Source organism: Piliocolobus tephrosceles, chromosome 1 (assembly GCF_002776525.5).
Source record: "Piliocolobus tephrosceles isolate RC106 chromosome 1, ASM277652v3, whole genome shotgun sequence".
NCBI lineage: Eukaryota > Metazoa > Chordata > Mammalia > Primates > Cercopithecidae > Piliocolobus > Piliocolobus tephrosceles.
In genome coordinates, this window is record NC_045434.1 from 157303418 (window position 1) to 157322738 (window position 19321).

Below are 19321 nucleotides of genomic sequence, written 5' to 3' on the forward strand. Positions count from 1 at the left end.
AGTCACCAGAGCCACGGTTTCATAGCCTCTTTTCTGTGTAGAACTTACATAGTCTGTGGGGCCTGCCTCTCTTCCCTCCCCTCAAGCCTCCAAGCAGGTAACCACCATCCTCCATGCCTTCCACATCCACTTAGCCGACAGAGATCAAGCATTACATGTGCCATGCACGATTGCTGCCTCAGCAGGCTCCTGTCTATTTTGAGGGGGTAATCACATTCGCAAGAGTCAAGTTCCAAGGTAGGGAAGTACAGGAGGATGTGGACCTAATCCTGAGAGGACAGAGATGGCTTCCTGGAGGAAATGGTATCAAAGCAGAGTCCCAGACCAGGCACAGTGGCTCACACCTGTAGTCCCAGCACTTTGAGAGGCCAAGGTGGGAGGATCGCTTGAGCCTAGGAGTTCAAGACCAGCCTGGGCAACACAATGAGATCCCATCTCTACTAAAAATAAAAATGAGAAAGTTAGCTGTGCGTAGTGGTATGCAGCTATAGTCCCAGCTACTCAGGAGGCTGAGTTGGAAGGATTGCATAAGGCCAGGAGTTTGAGGTTGGAGTGAACCATGATTGTGCTACTACACTCCAGCCTGGGTGACAGAGTGAGACCCTGTCTAGGGGGTAAGCAGGGTCTCATCCTGGAGGATGAGCTCAAGTAGCTAGGCAAGGTGGAGGGAGCAGCATCAGAGGAGGCTGAAGTGAGCCATATGGGCCTTTGTGGGGCCCTGCAGAATCCTGACAGCATATGGTATCATGACTTGGCCACGGGAAGAGCAATTATTCTGAAAGCATATGGCTTTTACGGGATGTTCTGGGAATACAGCTTCCCATAACCTTGATGGATCACTTCATGACAGATGCAGCTTTAATGAATAGCCAAAGACCTTGCCAGGATACAGCAGACAGGGTGGATGCATCGCCTTTCGGCTCTGACAGATGACAAATGGTGGCATTTGTGCAAATTAATATACCTGATTAACAATGGTGTATGTTCCTATGGGGGATAAGACTGATTCCCTAGGTATAAGCTACAGTCCATTTTCCGCATTTCCAGGGGGTCCTCAAATAATAGAATAATGGACCTTCATTTTACAAGTTTTGTGGGGCTAATGTAACAACTTGACAGTGCCTAAGTTTCGTGAATCCCATTTCGATTTACAAATATTAGGAATTTTAAAATCAGAATTATTGCAACTTGAACTGGAAGGGTCCTCAGAAATAGATCATGGTGAGGCCAGGGCTTTGCACGGATCATCTCATTCAGTCCTCCTGCCACTCATCCGGGGGTATTGTTCCCTTTCACATGTCAGGAAATCCAGGACACATCGCCCCAGTCTCCACCGTCATCTTCACATTGCCATCTCCTCTGTGAGGTTGCCAGGGCAAATGCAGGTGTACTTTGCACCACTAACTTTAAATCCCAGCATGCATGCATACACATGAGCACACACACTGGATAGATGGATGGGAGACACATGGTTCCAGTGTGAGGAACTGTGCCTACCTGTGCCAGAGGGCTTCAGATAACACATGGGCCCACCAGATGGGTTTCTACCCCCCGCCCCCGCCCCGTATGCCTGAATCTGTACCAGGAGCCTCCGTCCCTGTTTCCTGGTTTGATTCTTATCACAGCCCTATGAGGTCAGTACCATTATTACCTCCATTTGCAGAAAGTGGGCAGAGATTGCCCCCATGTCACATGGCCAGCGGGTAGTAGAGCTGGGATTTGCAAGCCTCTTCACAGGGTAGCACAGCCTGTGAGTAGAGGAGCTGCCTGGGGGCTCCTGTCTTGAGTCTTCTCTGGAGGCCTGGGGTGGGACCCATGTGGCTGGCCGTTGATGGCCCTGTTTGCAGTGTCCTGACAGGTTAGGACCGTTTTGGCCAGAGGCTGTTCCTGGGGGTAGAAAGCAAGGAGCCGTTTAGGGAGCAGAAGGACTGTCTCCTGGGGCCCAGCAAATGTCACCACTGTGTTTGGCAAATAGCTTGTTGTTTTCCCAGGAGACCTGACAAGGACAAGGCGCTGGACACCATGAGCTGGGGCAGGGAGTCCTCTTGCCTTTGCCCCATCCCACTGATAGTCCATGTTCCCACTGAGGAGCCATTCCCAGACGGTCCATCACTGCAGGGCACAGAGAGGTCACCCCAGCCTTCTGCTTCCTCCCTCAGGGCGAGCACCTTGGGAGAGGCACGAGAACACACATCTACTCTGGGACCCTGATGGATTACAAGGATGACGAAGGAACTTCTGAAGAGAAGAAGATAAAAGTGATCCTCAAAGTCTTAGACCCCAGCCACAGGGATATTTCCCTGGCAAGTGTCTTCCTCTGAACTCCTCCCCTCCCCTGTCCCGTTGCCAGAGCCAGTGGAACACGATGGGTTGAGAAGAACCCTTGCACTTCTTGTGGCCCAGTGGTTTTCAAACTTGCCTTTTACTCAGAATGTTTTTCTCCACATATGATCTTAGTGGACCCTGTGTGTAGAGTGAGGTGGGTTGAGCAGCTCCTCACACTCATCCCGTGCCCTCCCTTCCACCCCCACCCCCCACCTTTCCTAAGGACAGGTCCAGGTGGCCATGCTGTGGAGCCCCAGGACTGGCCAAACGGTTCAGAGTTCCTGATAAAGTCCATGGCTCTCAACGCACAGTCTAGAAAATTAAAGCCCAGAGGAGTAAAAGGACTCACCCAGGATCCCACAGACCGTTCGAGTGACACAATCAGATATTGAGCAGAGATCCGCTGCCTTCATTTTCCCTTTGTTCCAGCATAGTGCTAAACATGGCTATTTCCCAGAGCTGAAAGGAAGAGAGAGAGGTGGGCATGAGTATCCAGTGGGAAAATTCTTAGCCAGCTTCTCCCACCAGCCCTGCTTTGCATCCTGTTAGGTTTTCTAAAGAAATCTCACATCCCTGCCAGATTGGCCCAGAGAACAAGGCTTGGCAGTGCCTCTGGACAGTCAAGGCCAGGGGATTGATGTTCAGGGCCCGGGGTGGCGACAGTGGTGAGCTTCCCTGGGTCCACTGGCTTTTCCCTCAACAGAGCCCCTGGGGAGCAGCCCCCTCGAGGCTGGCCTGAGACATTCGTGTATCCTGCTTGCCTACAGGCCTTCTTCGAGGCAGCCAGCATGATGAGACAGGTCTCCCACAAACACATCGTGTACCTCTATGGCGTCTGTGTCCGCGACGTGGAGAGTAAGTGTGTTCTCTTTTGAAGGGGTGGGTGGCCTGGCTGGGGAGCCTGGGTGCTGTGGAGACGGTGGGGGCTCTTCCCACCCTCATGTTGCCCAGGCTTCTTGCCTTTCTTTGTGCGGTTGAGGAGATTGAGGGACGGAGCAGATCATTTGCTTAAGTTAGTAGTGGAGGTGGAACTAAAACCGATTGCTTTTCATTCACTTGTGTAATGTTTTCTTGTCAACGCTGGCAAGAACCCTACACTGTGCTAGACCTGGGAGGCTGAGGTGAGTGAAATGAGGTCACGGCCCCAAGAGTCAGGCTCCAGGAGCTCTGGGCAGGTGAGCGAGGTGAGCGCACCCCACAGGCAGCAAAACGCTGGCCCCTCGAGTGGACTGGCCTGCCTTTCAACCGCAGGCAGGCTTGGCCCTTTCTTGGTTGTCAAGCCACTGAGCTGGTGGGCCCTTGGGCTGCTGCTGCACACTGAGATGGAGGGGTGGCCTTGGCCGCTGAGTTCCTGACATATAAGTTTGGAAGAAGAACGATTTTTTTTTTAAACCCCAAGTGACTTCTTCCCTGTGAAATCCGACAATGTGAGCTGTTCGGTGTACTCACACAGGAGTCCTGTGGAGAGGGAGTTCTGCCGTGCGAGCAGCCTGACCTCCGCATCGCAGCGCGTTGTAGAACAGCAGCAGTGGCGGCGGCTGTTGCCAGAGCCCTTGTTCTGTGTCAGGCCCTCTGCCAAGGCTTTCCATGCCTTGTGACATTGAACCGCCATCTGTTATTACAGATGAGGGAATTGAGGCTCAGAGAAGTGTCACTTGCTCAGTGCCACCTGTTTAGAAGAAGAGCTTGGGGTTGAACTTGGCCTTTCCAGCTCTGAAGCCCCTGCACCTTTGCACCCCCCAAGGATATCTGTGTACTCTGAGGTCGAGTAGTGTTCACTAGAGCGGGCTGTTGTAAGGGGATGAAGGAGAGGACTGTCCCATAGACCAGGTTCTAGACATGGCTGCTTTTGTGCCTATAGATATCATGGTGGAAGAGTTTGTGGAAGGGGGTCCTCTGGATCTCTTCATGCACCGGAAAAGCGACGTCCTTACTACACCCTGGAAATTCAAAGTTGCCAAACAGCTGGCCAGTGCCCTGAGCTACTTGGTAAGAATGTCCTGATGTCCATAATGGTCCCACCAGAAACCAGAGTGTCGTGGGAGGGGGTGGCAGGAAGGAGGTGCTAGCCAAGCAGCTGGAGGGGCCTGTTCTTGGGTTCCATGGGTCCAGGGCTCTGTGGCTGGACAAAGGTGTGCCTGGTCCTTACTGAAGACGGTCATTTGGAGCTGTTCCCTGTGCTCCATGGTTCTGTTTAGTGGGAAATGTTAGCACGTCAGAGGACCGACCTGCATACTGCAGATTGCAGATGGCAAGGCTGAAAGCAGTGCAGTAGGTGTTGAGTGAATGAGTGAACTGCCAGCCTGCGTAGCAGCTGACACGTGTGGAGTGCTCACCATGGCTCAGCTGTTCAGGCGTTTCACAGATTCTCATCAGTGTCATGCTCATGAAACCCAGTGAGATACGCCCCACTCTTTAGCCACATACAGTGATGAGGGAGCTGGAGCCGAGGGGCACCTGTGATGTGCCTAAGTCACACAGATGATTGGTGGCAGGCCAGGCTGTCCGGATCTGGCTGTAGCTGGAGGTAGGAAGAGATGACCTCAGGGACCAGGGTTGGAAATAGAGTACAGGAAGGAGCAGCCTGGTTAAACTTGCCCTTTTTACTCTGCAGGAAGATAAAGACCTGGTCCATGGAAATGTGTGTACTAAAAACCTCCTCCTGGCCCGTGAGGGCATTGACAGCGAGTGTGGTCCATTCATCAAGCTCAGTGACCCTGGCATCCCCATTACGGTGCTGTCTAGGCAAGGTGTGTCTCCCCTCTGTTCCCTCTGGCCCCATCCTGAGTTGGGGCAAGTCAGCAGAGAGAAGGGCTGGGCTGGGGTTGGTCTCCTTTTAGAGAGTCATTTTTTTAAATTTTATTTTAGTAGAGATGGTTTCACCATATTGGCCAGGATGGTCTCCATCTCCTGCCTTCTCTTAAGCCCTTGAACAAGCCCCCTTTCGTCCCTCTGCCCTGGGTGATGGCACCCACCCTGGGATGTTTTGCTGATCCTGAGGCCAGGGCTTCAGAAGCCTGGCGCCACACGACCCTTCTGGGGAGCTTGGAGGCAAGGACCCATCTGCTGGCTGTGACCCAGATTGATGTATCAGAAGTGCTGGGTGAGGCTTGGAGGCCTGCACACCTGCAGAACCCCCATGGGACTCAAGTGGCCATGGGCCACGTTTGGACACACTGCTTGAAGTGGTTCCTTCATTGGCTCACTGTTCTGGCTGCAGTGACAGTAATTGAATCCCCAGGAGATCCTAGAAACTGCTCTGTCAATGTGTCTGTTGTCTTCCAGAGTGCATTGAACGAATCCCGTGGATTGCTCCCGAGTGTGTTGAGGACTCCAAGAACCTGAGCGTGGCTGCTGACAAGTGGAGCTTTGGAACTACGCTCTGGGAAATCTGCTACAATGGCGAGATCCCCTTGAAAGACAAGACACTGATTGAGGTGAGCAGGTGTTTCCCAGGGCATGAGGCAAGTGAGGGCTTTCAGGCGCGCATGGACTTCCCAGGAGTTGTCAGAAGCCTGGCACGGTGGGAAGAGACGGGCATGGGTTTGAATCTCTTCACACGCCTAATGGGTGTGTGACCTCATAAATGTAACTGAACTTCCGTGAGCCTTAGTTTCATCATCTGTAAAATAGGGATAATCAGTAACTCCTTGTAGGGTTTTTGTGAAGATTAAAGAATGCATAGAGAGTGATAGGCATACAGTACAAGCTCAGTAGATGTTATAGTATTATTTATCTGAGATTTTAAGCGCCTGTTATTCAGCAAAATTAACACGCAAATATGTATGGAGTTCCTATCTTGTATTAGGCATCAAGCTAGGGAGAAGCTGGGGATTCACAATAAAGTTAAGATAGAGGCCTTGCCTTCCCTTGAGGGCCTTAGGGTATGGTAGGGATTTAGGCTAAAATAACAATGGTAAGAATTCCAGAAAGAATACCTGCAAGTGTCACCCTAAGAGCCCTGCAAATTAGGTAGGAGGGTGTCATTACCCTCATTTGACAGATCAGGTGACTGAGACTCAGGTAGCCCCACTCACCTGGGTTCCTCAGCTAGAATGCAAAACAGGTGAGGTGTGGACCTGTCCTCCAAATGTACCCGTGGAAAAAGTAGAGACTCTGACTCCAAAGGGGTAAAGTAGTAAAAATCACAATGAAAGACCACTGTCCCTTCATCTCAGTGACTGCAGTTGGAATGTGCTCCGGATGTTTAGAGGGGCAGCCATCAGTTTCGGCTGTGAGAGCCTGGTTTCAGTGCTGTGCCAGGAGCCTGGGTAGTTTGGTGTGCCTCGCCTTGAGTATCTGGAGTGGGGAAAGGAGTAACAGTGATCAGGTGGGAAAGGCCATTTGGGTTCAGATGTTTAAAGTCCCTGATTCCAGGCTGCAGAGCCTACGTTTTCCTGGGGGTGGCCTGGGACAAGGCAGGATTTGGGTGGAGGAGGGAGGGGCTTGGAGGTTGTTGGCCTTGGGATGTTCTTCTGGATGCAGTAGCTGGGATGGACGGAGGAGCGACCTGGAGGGAGACAAGGGCCCTGAGGCTCTCAGCAATGAGAGCCCTACATCCGGAAATAGCAGCGGGAGTCCAGAGTGCAGGGTGGGAGATATTGAAGAAGTAGAACCTCTATGACTTGCCAGTTAAAGATGGTGCAGGACTTGGGAAAGGATCTTAAACCCGCGGGGAAACCATCGGATCTACAGATCTGCTATTTGGAATTTTCAGCCGAGGCTTTTGGGAAATTCATTTTTATTTTTGACTTCCTTGAATCCTTGGAAATGAAACAACATACCCTTTGTCATCAGTCAGTATTTATTGAGCGTGTGCTGCGTACCCCAGGCTGAACAGCATACAGGGTGGTGTAAGGAAGGACCTGTGTCTTTGATAAAATAGGGGTCTCTCTCCACCTAAGTCCACTTGGGTTAGATGGCCTTTCTGCAGGCTGCACTGACGCAGCGATGTGTGAGTGACACTCAAGGACAAGAGCAGCTCTCAGCTCCTTAATTCTAGTCCTCCCTCCTCCCTGTCCTCTGGGGCCTGCCCACCCCACCCCAGGGCCCATGGGGACCAGAGAGGAACTTAGTACCCCTGGAGTCCAGCTACAAAGTAGAAACTGGAATGCAGTGGTTTCACTTCATCTTCCAAAAGTAGCATAAGTTCTTTGTTTTTAAAGTTTAAAGTAATAAACAGTTGAAGAAAATTTTAAAAATGAAACTGTTAAAAAAAGAAAATAGCAATCACTACATTCTTGTCATCCCTGACCACTGTTAACACTTCGGCATTTTGTCTTCCAGCCTGTTTGTATCTCTTTTTTATTTTTATTTTTATTTTTTATTTATTTATTTTTTTTTGAGACGGAGTCTGGCGCTCTGTCGCCCAGGCTGGAGTGCAGTGGCCGGATCTCAGCTCACTGCAAGCTCCGCCTCCCGGGTTTACGCCATTGTCCTGCCTCAGCCTCCCGAGTAGCTGGGACTACAGGCGCCTGCCACCTCGCCCGGCTAGTTTTTTTTGTATTTTTTTTAGTAGAGACGGGGTTTCACCATGTTAGCCAGGATGGTCTCGATCTCCTGACCTCGTGATCCACCCGTCTCGGCCTCCCAAAGTGCTGGGATTACAGGCTTGAGCCACCGCGCCCGGCGTATCTCTTTTTTAAACAAAATTGGGGCCATGCTAGATAGAGTTATATAAAATTCTGAGTTTTTTCATTTAATATATGAGTGCTTTCCTGTGAGATTAAATCATAATTTTTAAAAATTTAACATAAGAGTTGTTTTGTTTAATTTACTTGACTAAATTTATATTTGGCATTTAAGTTTTCAGATTTCCAGTGTTCTATCTAATTCTGCAGGGAACTCCTTATACATAAATATTTGTTCATATCTGCTTTATTTCTGAGTCATTCAGTCATTGAAATTAATGCATCAGAGGGTTTAAAGAATCTAAAGATTTTTGTACATGTTGCCCAATTGTATTCCGGAAGGGTTGCATGCCTTTACTTGAATGAAGCTCTTTGGGACTGGGCTATACTGCCCAGTCTCCTTGAATTTGGATTATTCAGTATTAGGACTGTGATTTCCCCTTCCAAGAAGAAGGCAACAGTAACAAACATTTATGAAACTTACCTGTAAGTGGAGATGTTGAGAATCGAATGAGGAATTGGCACTTCCATCTGACCTGCGGCTGAGAAGTTTGTAGGTGGTTCCTTTGGTTTCTTCTATGTGTCCCTCTTGTTTCAGAAAGAGAGATTCTATGAAAGCCGGTGCAGGCCAGTGACACCATCATGTAAAGAGCTGGCTGACCTCATGACCCGCTGCATGAACTACGACCCCAATCAGAGGCCCTTCTTCCGAGCCATCATGAGAGACATTAATAAGCTTGAAGAGCAGAGTAAGACCTGCCATGTGCTGCTTTAACCCAGCCTGGGGAGAAACAGGAGCCTGGGTGGCAGTCCCTGGCAATCGCCTGCCTTTCACTCTATTTTCTTTTCTCTTCTGTTAGATCCAGATATTGTTTCAGAAAAAAAGCCAGCAACTGAAGTGGACCCCACGCATTTTGAAAAGCGCTTCCTAAAGAGGATCCGTGACTTGGGAGAGGTAAGTTACACCCGTGCTTCTTGCTCCTGACGGCAGAGCCCTCCGCCATTCACAGTGCCTCCGTCTGTACATACAGCTTCTCTCCATCCTTTTCATTCTGGGGCAAGGTCCATGAGCGAAAGCACCTTACTGCATTTGGGGGCCACTTTCATCACAAGGGATTGTGTTTTTCTCCATGTGACACCCGGGCACGGACGGAATGCGTGTCACCGCCTGCACGCACGCTTGTGTATGCACACGGGACTCTGGGCAGCTCCCTTGAGAGACTTGATTTTTCTCTACAGGACAGAAGAGAATGGAAAGAGGGATAGATGGGGGAGTAGGTATAGATATGGTGGAATAGGAAAATCCCTGCCTCTGACTTTCCTGGGCATATGTATCCTGTAAGCTTCTTTCTTTTTCTCCTGCCCCAAGAGACAGGGTCTCTCTGTGTCCCAGGCTGGAGTGCAGTGGTGTGATCATAGCTCACTGCAGCTCAACTTCCCAGGCTCAAGCAATCTTCCTGCCTCAGCTTCCTGAGTAGCTGGAACTACAGGCACATGCCCCCATGCTGGCTAATATTTTTTTATTTTTTCTTGTAGAAATGGGGTCTTGCTATGTTGCCTAGGCTGCTCTGAAACTCCTGGCCTCAAGCAAGGAGGCCTCCCAAAGTGCTGGAATTACAGGCATGAACCACCATACCCAGCCCTGTAAGGCTCTTTAAAGGAGGGATAGGTTTATTGCACAGAATCCCAAAATAAAATACCAGCTTTTCCTTGTACCTTAAATGGGAGCTTCCAAACAGTTAACTGTGACTAGAGAAGCTACTGAGATTTGTGTCTTTATACAGATGTTCTGTAGTCTGGTTAATGAAACAGACTTGATACATCTCCAGGATCTGCTGTGTGCCAGCCTCTGTGCCAGGCATTGTCAGAAGCATGGCATCCGTAGTTCCCCCCACCATCCCCGAGGCCAGTTTCTGTATACAGTGAGTGCATCAGGAGTCAGCTCAGATTAGGGGACTTGGCCACCACTGTCGCTGTCAGGTGGCTTGGCTGGAACCTGATCTCACGTCTTCTAAAGACTCCTCATGCAGTTGCTCTTTTCAGCCACGCTGTGGGGCCTGTCCTGTAATGTGCGGCACAGTTGTCCTGCAGGCCCAGAAATAACCTTCATTTCCTGTGGGTTACATGTTCACGGAAGCTGGGACTGATGAGTTGGTTCATCGTCACCTGCTACTTTCCTTGTCTTAGTAATGGAGGGGACAGTTTGTGAGGCCAAGAGAGCACGGGGGCTGTAGTGAGCAGGTACAGTCCAGGTGAGAGGCTTCTGCCTGCAAGGCCAGACGGCAAGAACCCCTGGCCCTCAGGAATGGCTGCGAGCAGCAAGACTTCTCTATGTTCTGTGGCCTACGCTGGGGCTTCCTTGATAACAGCACATGCATCTTTCCCTCCAGGGCCACTTTGGGAAGGTTGAGCTCTGCAGGTATGACCCCGAAGGGGACAATACAGGGGAGCAGGTGGCTGTCAAATCTCTGAAGCCTGAGAGTGGAGGTAACCACATAGCTGATCTGAAAAAGGAAATCGAGATCTTAAGGAACCTCTATCACGAGAACATTGTGAAGTACAAAGGAATCTGCACGGAAGATGGTATGTTGTGCAAGGCCGGGGTCCGGTTTAAAGATTTGGTGACTGTCTAGGGTCATGAAGACCAGTGCAGAACAGGCAGCCGGTGGCCTTATCTGGGCAGCTGACATGCTAGCTGGTGGTTCCCACACTCTCAAGGCCTCCAAGTCATATGTACTGTCAAATCCTTCAGCAGCTGCAGGGTTCCTTAGGAGGCCACCCAGGCCCCCTCCATCCAGGGGCTGGTTCCAGCACTGTCTCTCTACGTCACTTGCACTTATGCCTTTTGAAACTGATTCCTACTCCACCTTCACCCACTTCCCTGTTCTGATCCAATACTAGCCAGGGTGTTTCATTTTCTAGCTGTCTAAATCAAAGTGGCAAGTAATGTTTACTAATAATTGTATCTTATTTGCAAGCCAGTATCTACTCATGGTAGTGAAATTGACAGTGAGCTGATAATTTTTGAAAATGATCATTTGCCTGTGGTTTACAGAGCACTCTGTTTTCTCAGTGCGTGCTTATGTCTGTGAGGTAGGTACACCAGTGTTACCATCTCCATTCACCGCTGAGGATCCTGAGGCATAAGAGGTCAAGTAACATGCCTGTGATGAAGGGGTGAAGCTGACATCACCTCAGGGCCTCTGTCTCAGATCCTGTGCCCTTGCCTCTCCCACAGTTCCCTCATTTGGCAGCCTCAGACTGATGGGTGTTTTTTCTAAACAGGAGGAAATGGTATTAAGCTCATCATGGAATTTCTGCCTTCGGGAAGCCTTAAGGAGTATCTTCCAAAGAATAAGAACAAAATTAACCTCAAACAGCAGCTAAAATACGCCGTTCAGATTTGTAAGGTAAAAAATAAATAAATAAATAAAGATAGCATGTTATAGATTCAGACATCAGGCGCTCTGTCCTGGGTAATTGGTTTGTAATTTGACTCCAAGCAGGAAAGTTTATGATAATTATACTAAGTTTGTCTTTCTCTGCATTATTTAGATGAAAAGTCAGTCTCTACTAAGTCAATGGATTTAAATATGGTTGTTTTAATGTATATTTCTTTGAATCAGTTTGGTCTTAATATTCTTGCATAAAAGTCAGAACCAAAAAAATTGTCAGTGATATATGAATGAAATGACATTTCTGTTTTCTCTGATGAAGTGATAGATAATACAGTCTAAAGTGACTTTATCTATGTGCTTGACTTTTACTTCTGTCTCTCAGGGGATGGACTATTTGGGTTCTCGGCAATATGTTCACCGTGACTTGGCAGCAAGAAATGTCCTTGTTGAGAGTGAACACCAAGTGAAAATTGGAGACTTCGGTTTAACCAAAGCAATTGAAACCGATAAGGAGTATTACACCGTCAAGGATGACCGGGACAGCCCTGTGTTTTGGTAACTGAATCAAACCGCCAGGTTTTATCAATGCGTCATAGAGTTTTCAGTTTTGATAGGCCCTTTCTGGCTATATTAATGTCTCTCATTCCTCTGGCCTGACTCAAGATTAGAGAAGGTTTAGAACATTTGGAATTGATTGATATTTATCTTCAAGAAACACACCTTTCCAGCTGTTTCATTGAAAGCAGCCTATATAAATGCCTGAGCTTCATATAACACCGTCTTCCAAGGAATGAAAGAAATCTAACCACCCGCTCAACATTCCCAGCTTCCCAGGAGAGGGCATTCATCTGATGCAGTTCTTAAAACTGTGAGCAGGTGAAGGGGATCTAGTTCCTTTCTTAAACACATCCATGCAGAGGGAAGCTGTAGGACAGAGTGGGCATTGCAGATTCGGGGAACTCCTGGACAGAGCAGAGCAAAACCTGTGGGAGACCTGGCTGTCTCTCATGAATCACCAGAGGCCCCCAGGTTAGAAGGCCACACACTGGCTACAACCACGTCTCAGCCGGGAACACTGTCCAGGGGAGAGATTGCTTACATCTCTACTACACCCTGCCACATAACCAGTCAGCACTCCCCTAGGTGCATCCTACATGGACACAAACATAGACCTCTCCCACTTACGGAGCCTAAACGTCTTCATTCATTCATTTAAGGAAATGCATCAAGGTCCTGCTTTGTGCCAGTACGGGAGATATGGTGAACAAGTAGGCCGAGTTTAGAGTTTAACAGGCTAGGCAGCCAATGGCATAGAGCAGGAAACATACAGAACGGGTCGGGCTTGCTTGGTTTTCTGGAAGTCATGAGTATTCAGATGAAACCTGAAAGATTCATGTGGGTTTAGACAGATGGTTGCAAGACAGCATGCATGACTAGGAAGAATGAGACAAGAGCAGTTGATTTCCCAGGAACTGAAAGTCAGCGAGGCTGGATCATGGAATAGGTTTGCAGGAGGAAGCTTGAGTCATGGAGCTGGGACTTCATCTCAAGAGCAATGGGATGCTGCTGGAGGGTTTAAGGATGGAGACTTTGTTTTAAAAAGACCACCATTGAATGAAGGGAACAAGATTGGAGCCAGGGAGTCTGATTTGGCTGCTTCAACAGCTCAGGCCAGAGCCAGTGACAGCATGAACTAGGACAGTGTCTGGGATAGTGACAGTAGGATTTGAGAGGAGTAGGTTCAAGGAATATTTAAGGAGATTGGGTGCAGTGGAATGCCTTCATTTTTGGCTTGGGCAAGTGGGTGTCATTCAGCAAAATAGGTAATGCTGGAAGAGGATTGGGCAGTGAGGCCACTGGTATCTCATTTTGAGCCTGCAGGCAATCAGACCTGGGGCTCATCATTACATGGCCACCTCCTCCCATACCCTGAGAGCATGTTCTCAGTGAAATGAAGAGCACAGACTTGTGGTATTTTAGGGCAGATGCGTGCTACCGAGAGCCTGTAAAGGATGCTGTACTATAGGTCAGATATGCACCATAGCAGCTTATACATGATACGTGTAAAACATCATCCACACTCAGATGCTCTATTAAATTATAAGAAAAACCAAAGAGGTGATTTTTCAGTTATCCTGTAATGTCAGTTGGAATGTGCCTCCCAGGAAATGAAGTTTTGTGTTCTGCTTCCTTTCAAGGTATGCTCCAGAATGTTTAATGCAATCTAAATTTTATATCGCCTCTGACGTCTGGTCTTTTGGAGTCACTCTGCATGAGCTGCTGACTTACTGTGATTCAGATTCTAGTCCCATGGCCGTAAGTCCTCCTTTTCTCTTCATTTGAATCCAGTACCCATTTAAAATGTGTCCATCCCTCTGCTTGGTTAACTTTTGTTTTTAAATGGAATCCAATGAATGTATTATAATGGAAAGTGTCACTTTCCCACTTAACTTGGTTTGCTACTTGACAGTTATTTGTGGATCTCTCAAGTCTTGCTTTCACAATGAGCCCAGAGTTCCATAGGATGGCCTTGGCTCTCAAGGATCTTATCTGTGTAGAGATAAACGGCAGTTTTATGGGAAAATGAGCAAGTTAAGTGGGGTAGCATTGGGTAGGGACCAGCCTTGTCTGCGCCTCCTTCATTCCTAAATCAGATCATTTTCTTGGGACAGACTCCTTGACCAGCACAAGGAGTGGTTGGTAGAGTCTAAGACATTGGTTAGAGACAGATCATTGAAAGCTAATAAGGATTTTGGATTTTTATTTAAAGTTACTAAGGGGAAAAGCCTTTTTATTGCTACTTAAATTTCCAGTTGATTGTAGAAATTTCACCTTAATCTGTTTGGCATTTATGTAAATACATGCAAAGTTAAACGTTTTGTTTGGTTTTATTTTATATAGTTGTTCCTGAAAATGATAGGCCCAACCCATGGCCAGATGACAGTCACAAGACTTGTGAATACATTAAAAGAAGGAAAACGCCTGCCGTGCCCACCTAACTGTCCAGATGAGGTATTTGTGAGCCACATCACAGTAATAACACTCCATTTCTATTATGTTTTCGCAGCTTGAGTTATCCAGAAATGGGTAGAGGGGAGAGCGAGGAAATGATGCAGTGAAGTCCTATAAAATAGTTTTCTGAAGCTGAATTTCACATAAGATAACTGAGAAATCGCCTTTGGGGATAGATGATAGCCACCAGTTAGGTTCAGAGCAAGGATTCCCTCCAAAAGCCAACCCCTCTTTATCCACTTGCTTGCCCCAGAGGGACAGGTTTTGGTGTAGCCTTAGTGTGACAAATACATAAAATTGCATTTTTTGTGTGTAAGTTAGTTTATCCCACTTATTGGTAGCATTTATGGTGTATATTCAGTTTTCTAAGTGAATTGAGCCCTTTAATACTAAAAACTCTTGAGACTGCGTAAGATACACTGAACAGTATGAGTCAGAGAGTGAGGCAGCCAGTCTGGAAAGTTGAAGTCTGAACTGAGATTCAGCTTCACTCTCTAACTGGTTTACAGGAATGACCTGGATTTTACTGCAGTCAGTCAACCCTTGAGCTTCTCAAATGTTAAAATACTATTTATGAACTAGAGTTGTATCCTATATTCTGTGTTTTAAACTGTTCAAACACTCGTTTTTCTGGTCTTTAAGAAGTTATTTACATTTCCAAAATTATTTTCTTACTCTTGATGTTTCTATATATTTTTTAAAGTTCCCAAATCTAACATTTTTACTGTTCTTTCTTTCTTTTTACAGGTTTATCAACTTATGAGGAAATGCTGGGAATTCCAACCATCCAATCGGACAAGCTTTCAGAACCTTATTGAAGGATTTGAAGCACTTTTAAAATAAGCATGAATAACATTTAAATTCCACAGATTATCAAGTCCTCCTCCCACAACAAATGCCCAAGCCATTTTTTAAAAATTTGTAATGAAAAAAGTTTGTGTTCTGTCCAAAAAGTCATTGAACTTATACTTGAGTACATATACATATATAAGGCACACTGTAGTGCTTAATATGAGTAAGGAGTTCCTCTTTAAATTTGGTACCAGTAACTTAGTGACACATAATGGCAACCAAAATATTTGAAAGCACTTAAGCACTCCTCCTTGTGGAAAGAATATGCCACCATTTCCTTTGGCTAGTTCACCATCACAACTGCATACCAAAAGGGGATTTTTGAAAACAAGAGGAGTTGACCAAAATAATGTCTGAAGATGATTGCTTTTCCCTGCTGCCAGCTGATCTGAAATGTTTTGCTGGCACATTAATCATAAAGATTGATGGACCTAGCCCTCAGGTTTCAATATCTATACAGTACTAGATCGTGCATTCTTAAAATATTAGATACCAGGTAGTATATATTGTTTCTGTACAAAAATGATTGTATTCTCTCACCAGTAGGACTTAAACCTTTGAGTTGTTTCTCCAGTGGCTTAGCTCCTATTCCCTTGGGTGACCACTAGCACCGATTTTTGAGAAAACTGGTTCTACACGGGGGGATAGCTGTGGAATAGATGATTTGCTGCATGTTAATTCTCGAGAACTAAGCCTGTCCCAGTGCTTTCCTAAGCAGTATATCTTTAATCAGAACTCATTCCCAGAGCCTGGATGCTATTACACATGCTTTTAAGAAATGTCAGTGTATGTCCTTTTATAACTCTACCACTTTGGAGCAAGCTATTCCAGCATTGGTTTTGAATGCTGTATGCAAGCAGTCAGAACACCACGTACGCTGCACTGTTCTTAGAGTGTTTCCGTACTTACCACCGATCTACAAGGATTGATCCCTGTTTTTACCATCACCCTGTGGTGCAACACTTGAAAGAAGACCCCGCTAGAGGCACTAATGAACTTCAGGATCCACTAGACAGTTTTCAGTTTGCTTGGAGGTAGCTGGGTAATCAAAAACGTTTAGTCACTGATTCAATGTGAACTATTAAGGCCTTTGTGACCAAGAGGAGTCTGAAAATCTTATGCTGTTTAGTATTTGTTTGATACTGTTACTTTTCACCTGTTGAGCCCAAATTCAGGATTGATTCAATGGCAGCAATAAAGTTGCCATTTAAATTTGTTCATAGCCTACAACACCAAGGTCTCTGTCTCAAACCTGTGGCCACTCTAGATGCACTTTGTTTACTCTTTATACAAATAAATATACTAAAGACTTTACATGCATATGCCTTTTAATATTAAGATTTCATTTTCAAAGCATTTCAAACAATTTGCTAACATAGAAAAATAACAGTATAGTTTTGGGGGGAGGAGGGGGTGGGTTATGGTCCTTATTACTAACACCACGTGATTTGCACTTCATTATTGGGCCCAGTGATAATGGGACGCAGGCCAGTATGGATGGCATGTCCACTGTGCCGTAGTCCAGACACCTTTGTTTTACTTCCTTCAACCTCTTCCTGCTTTCACTTTGCAGCTCTGATGCAAAATTCACCATCTTTCCTTTCTTCTGTTTGCACTATAGTGGAGGTGTGACTAAGCACTGAAGAGGCTGAATGCAACAGGAAAATAGGAAGGAGAAGTGCAGGGTGTGAAAAACCCATTAGTCATCTGCTATATAACTGGATGATGCCTAATTTTTATCAGTTATTTATAGGTAGTATACTTAGAACTATTACCTTAAACTTTGTAGCTGTCATTTTCCAACAGAAGCTAGTATATGCAATAAATTAGACCAAGTGAAATTCTTTACAAAGCATATAACATATGTACCAATTCTAGACTTCATAATTAAAACAGGATATCCACATCATAGTTAAAAATAACAAGTCCCCAAAGTGACAAGATATTTAATGATCTGACTTCAAAAAGCACAGGATAGAGATCCCAAATTCCCTATCAATTAATTACAGTCTTACAACAATAAATAAACTTAGAAATTTCTAGATGGCAAAAGGTTTCTCATGCATTTAATACCAAGGTCTTCAAGAAATGGTGATGTCAAAAGTCATATTCTGTAAAGATAAAACTTCTTTCACAAGTAAATTGTGTTAAATAACTGATTTTTCACCCTAATACACCATCAAAGAGTGAGAGAGCAGAGAGTGAGGTATAGCTTATTAGCTCGGAGTGGTTATACATACTGTGACTCCTTAAGACTCCATCAGCAAGTGCAGTATTGACTGCTTTACTATATTGTGGAAATAGGGCATTTAGTGATCAAAATAGGCCCCATTCTAGTCATTAGATCATTACTAGTATATGGTATGAAAGGAGCACAGAAACCCATGGTCCTTTCCACCTACAAGTCTGTCTCAAAGGCGAAAGGTCTGTCTTTAGGTGAATGAAAAGGAATAGCTGCTATTAGAATTAGTGCTATTAGATGAGGGATCAGCAAACACTGTGTATAAATGGCCAGAGAGTCAAAATTTTGGGCCATATGGTCTTTGCAGGCCATACAGTCTCTGTTGAAGCTAATCAGTTCTGCCATTGTAGCATAGGCGTGCCACAGACAACACGTAAATGAATGAGTATGGCAACGTCCCAATAAAATTTTATTTATGGACACTGAAATCTCAATTTCATATAAATTTCACGTCATAAATTTTCTTTTTTCCTCCAACCATTTAAAAATGTAAACATTAGTCTTAGCTTGCAGGCAGCACAAAAGCGGGTGGTAGACCAAATGTGGCCCAAGGCTGTAGTTTGCCAACCCCTTTATTAGATCGCCAAAGCTACTTTTCTTAAAATACCTTCTATTTTTCACAGAAGGTATAAATGGTAAACAACATCTTAAAGCATCGGTAGTACTGGATACCTCTGACATGACTGTCACTCTCTTACCGGGTTTAATTTTGCGTGGCTGGTGTGTGGGTGCAATTGAGTGTGCATGTAGAGCATCTTTATAATATTACCATCAGCACATTTGGTACTTGCACCCTTGTAGTTCTAGGAAAAGTCTTAAAAATCTAAAAATGCAATTCTAGGGAAAGTAAATTGAAATGCACATTGGCTTATAGGAAACTCATTCTTCTAAGGCTCGGGAAACAGCACTGCTTCCCATTTATTGCTTCAAACTTGTATATATGGTGTCAAAATTATTCCCAGTCCTCAAACAAGGAATACTGGAACATTATTAGTTTCTCCAATGGATTGTAAGTTAGCACACTGATTAAGATGCATCTGACTCTAGTGGAAAATGTCCTCAATAGATGTCTCTTCTTATTGCTATTTTTTATTTGGCATTTCTGCCTGCTGCACAACACAGTTCCTTCTGGGAAATTATAAACCCGTATTTAAAGGATATGGCTAGTTTGAATGAAGTTAAGGCAGCGATGAACAGCAGAGATACTGCAGAGAACCTTAGGGGATTATTAGGAGAGAGCTTAACTCAGTACACTCGCTTCTTTTTTAAGTAAGTTTCCATGTAATATGCTCCTGTGCCCTGAGAATGCTGGTCAACACATTCCACTGAACCACCTTCTGGGGCAGAGATGAGATATGATGAGCCTCGCTTTTCATTTCTTAAAGATGACACCTATGAGAAAATAAAATTACAGCTAGTTTTAAAATCTAAAGTTGGCTTATTCATTAAAGATTTATAAGAAAAGCATTCTACTTTGAGTTGGTAAATACAGACAACAGGATAAATACCCAAACTCTCAAAAAATACACAACCCCTTTCTTAAATAAGACTTTTAAATTTCTGTATCAACATCACCTTTGGAACTTCTGCAGGACACACACAAACCAGTCTCAGCACCTTCACTCCCAACCCCAACATTCTGGGAAAAGAAAAAAATGAGAGCACTGCGTGCAGTTGCTTCTGCTGATCACAGCTAGTTAAACCCACGGAATCAGAGTATCAACACCGAATGTCAATCAAGCTGCATACTGAATTAGATGTTAAGTGTGCCTGGTGACGAGGAGTGGTGAGAGAATAAATCAGTAGGTGTAGAAACTGACAAATGACATCAAGGAAAACAACAGGGTACATTCTAGAGAGCA

At 45.7% G+C, this 19321-nt stretch overlaps 2 protein-coding genes across 5 annotated transcripts in view; one reads left to right on the forward strand and one right to left on the reverse strand.

Moving 5' to 3' along the window:
• JAK1 (Janus kinase 1) overlaps positions 1-16531 on the forward strand; it is a 132954-nt gene extending 116423 nt beyond the window's left edge. For 2 of the 3 annotated variants that reach the window (XM_023210216.1, XM_023210224.2), the window contains 13 exons: positions 2160-2303; positions 3093-3180; positions 4187-4314; positions 4940-5075; positions 5611-5762; positions 8554-8704; positions 8816-8910; positions 10346-10538; positions 11241-11365; positions 11736-11908; positions 13552-13669; positions 14255-14365; positions 15113-16531. In XM_023210216.1, coding sequence (XP_023065984.1) covers positions 2160-2303; positions 3093-3180; positions 4187-4314; positions 4940-5075; positions 5611-5762; positions 8554-8704; positions 8816-8910; positions 10346-10538; positions 11241-11365; positions 11736-11908; positions 13552-13669; positions 14255-14365; positions 15113-15208 — 1710 coding nt within the window. In that variant the 3' untranslated portion in view covers positions 15209-16531. The remainder of the gene's footprint in view (positions 1-2159; positions 2304-3092; positions 3181-4186; positions 4315-4939; positions 5076-5610; positions 5763-8553; positions 8705-8815; positions 8911-10345; positions 10539-11240; positions 11366-11735; positions 11909-13551; positions 13670-14254; positions 14366-15112) is intronic. The other variant, XM_023210233.2, reaches the window with a different exon arrangement.
• The window catches only part of RAVER2 (ribonucleoprotein, PTB binding 2), a 93343-nt gene continuing 90549 nt past the window's right edge, over positions 16528-19321 (reverse strand). For both annotated transcript variants that reach the window (XM_023210246.2, XM_023210256.2), the window contains exon 12: positions 16528-18851. In XM_023210246.2, coding sequence (XP_023066014.1) covers positions 18705-18851 — 147 coding nt within the window. In that variant the 3' untranslated portion in view covers positions 16528-18704. The remainder of the gene's footprint in view (positions 18852-19321) is intronic.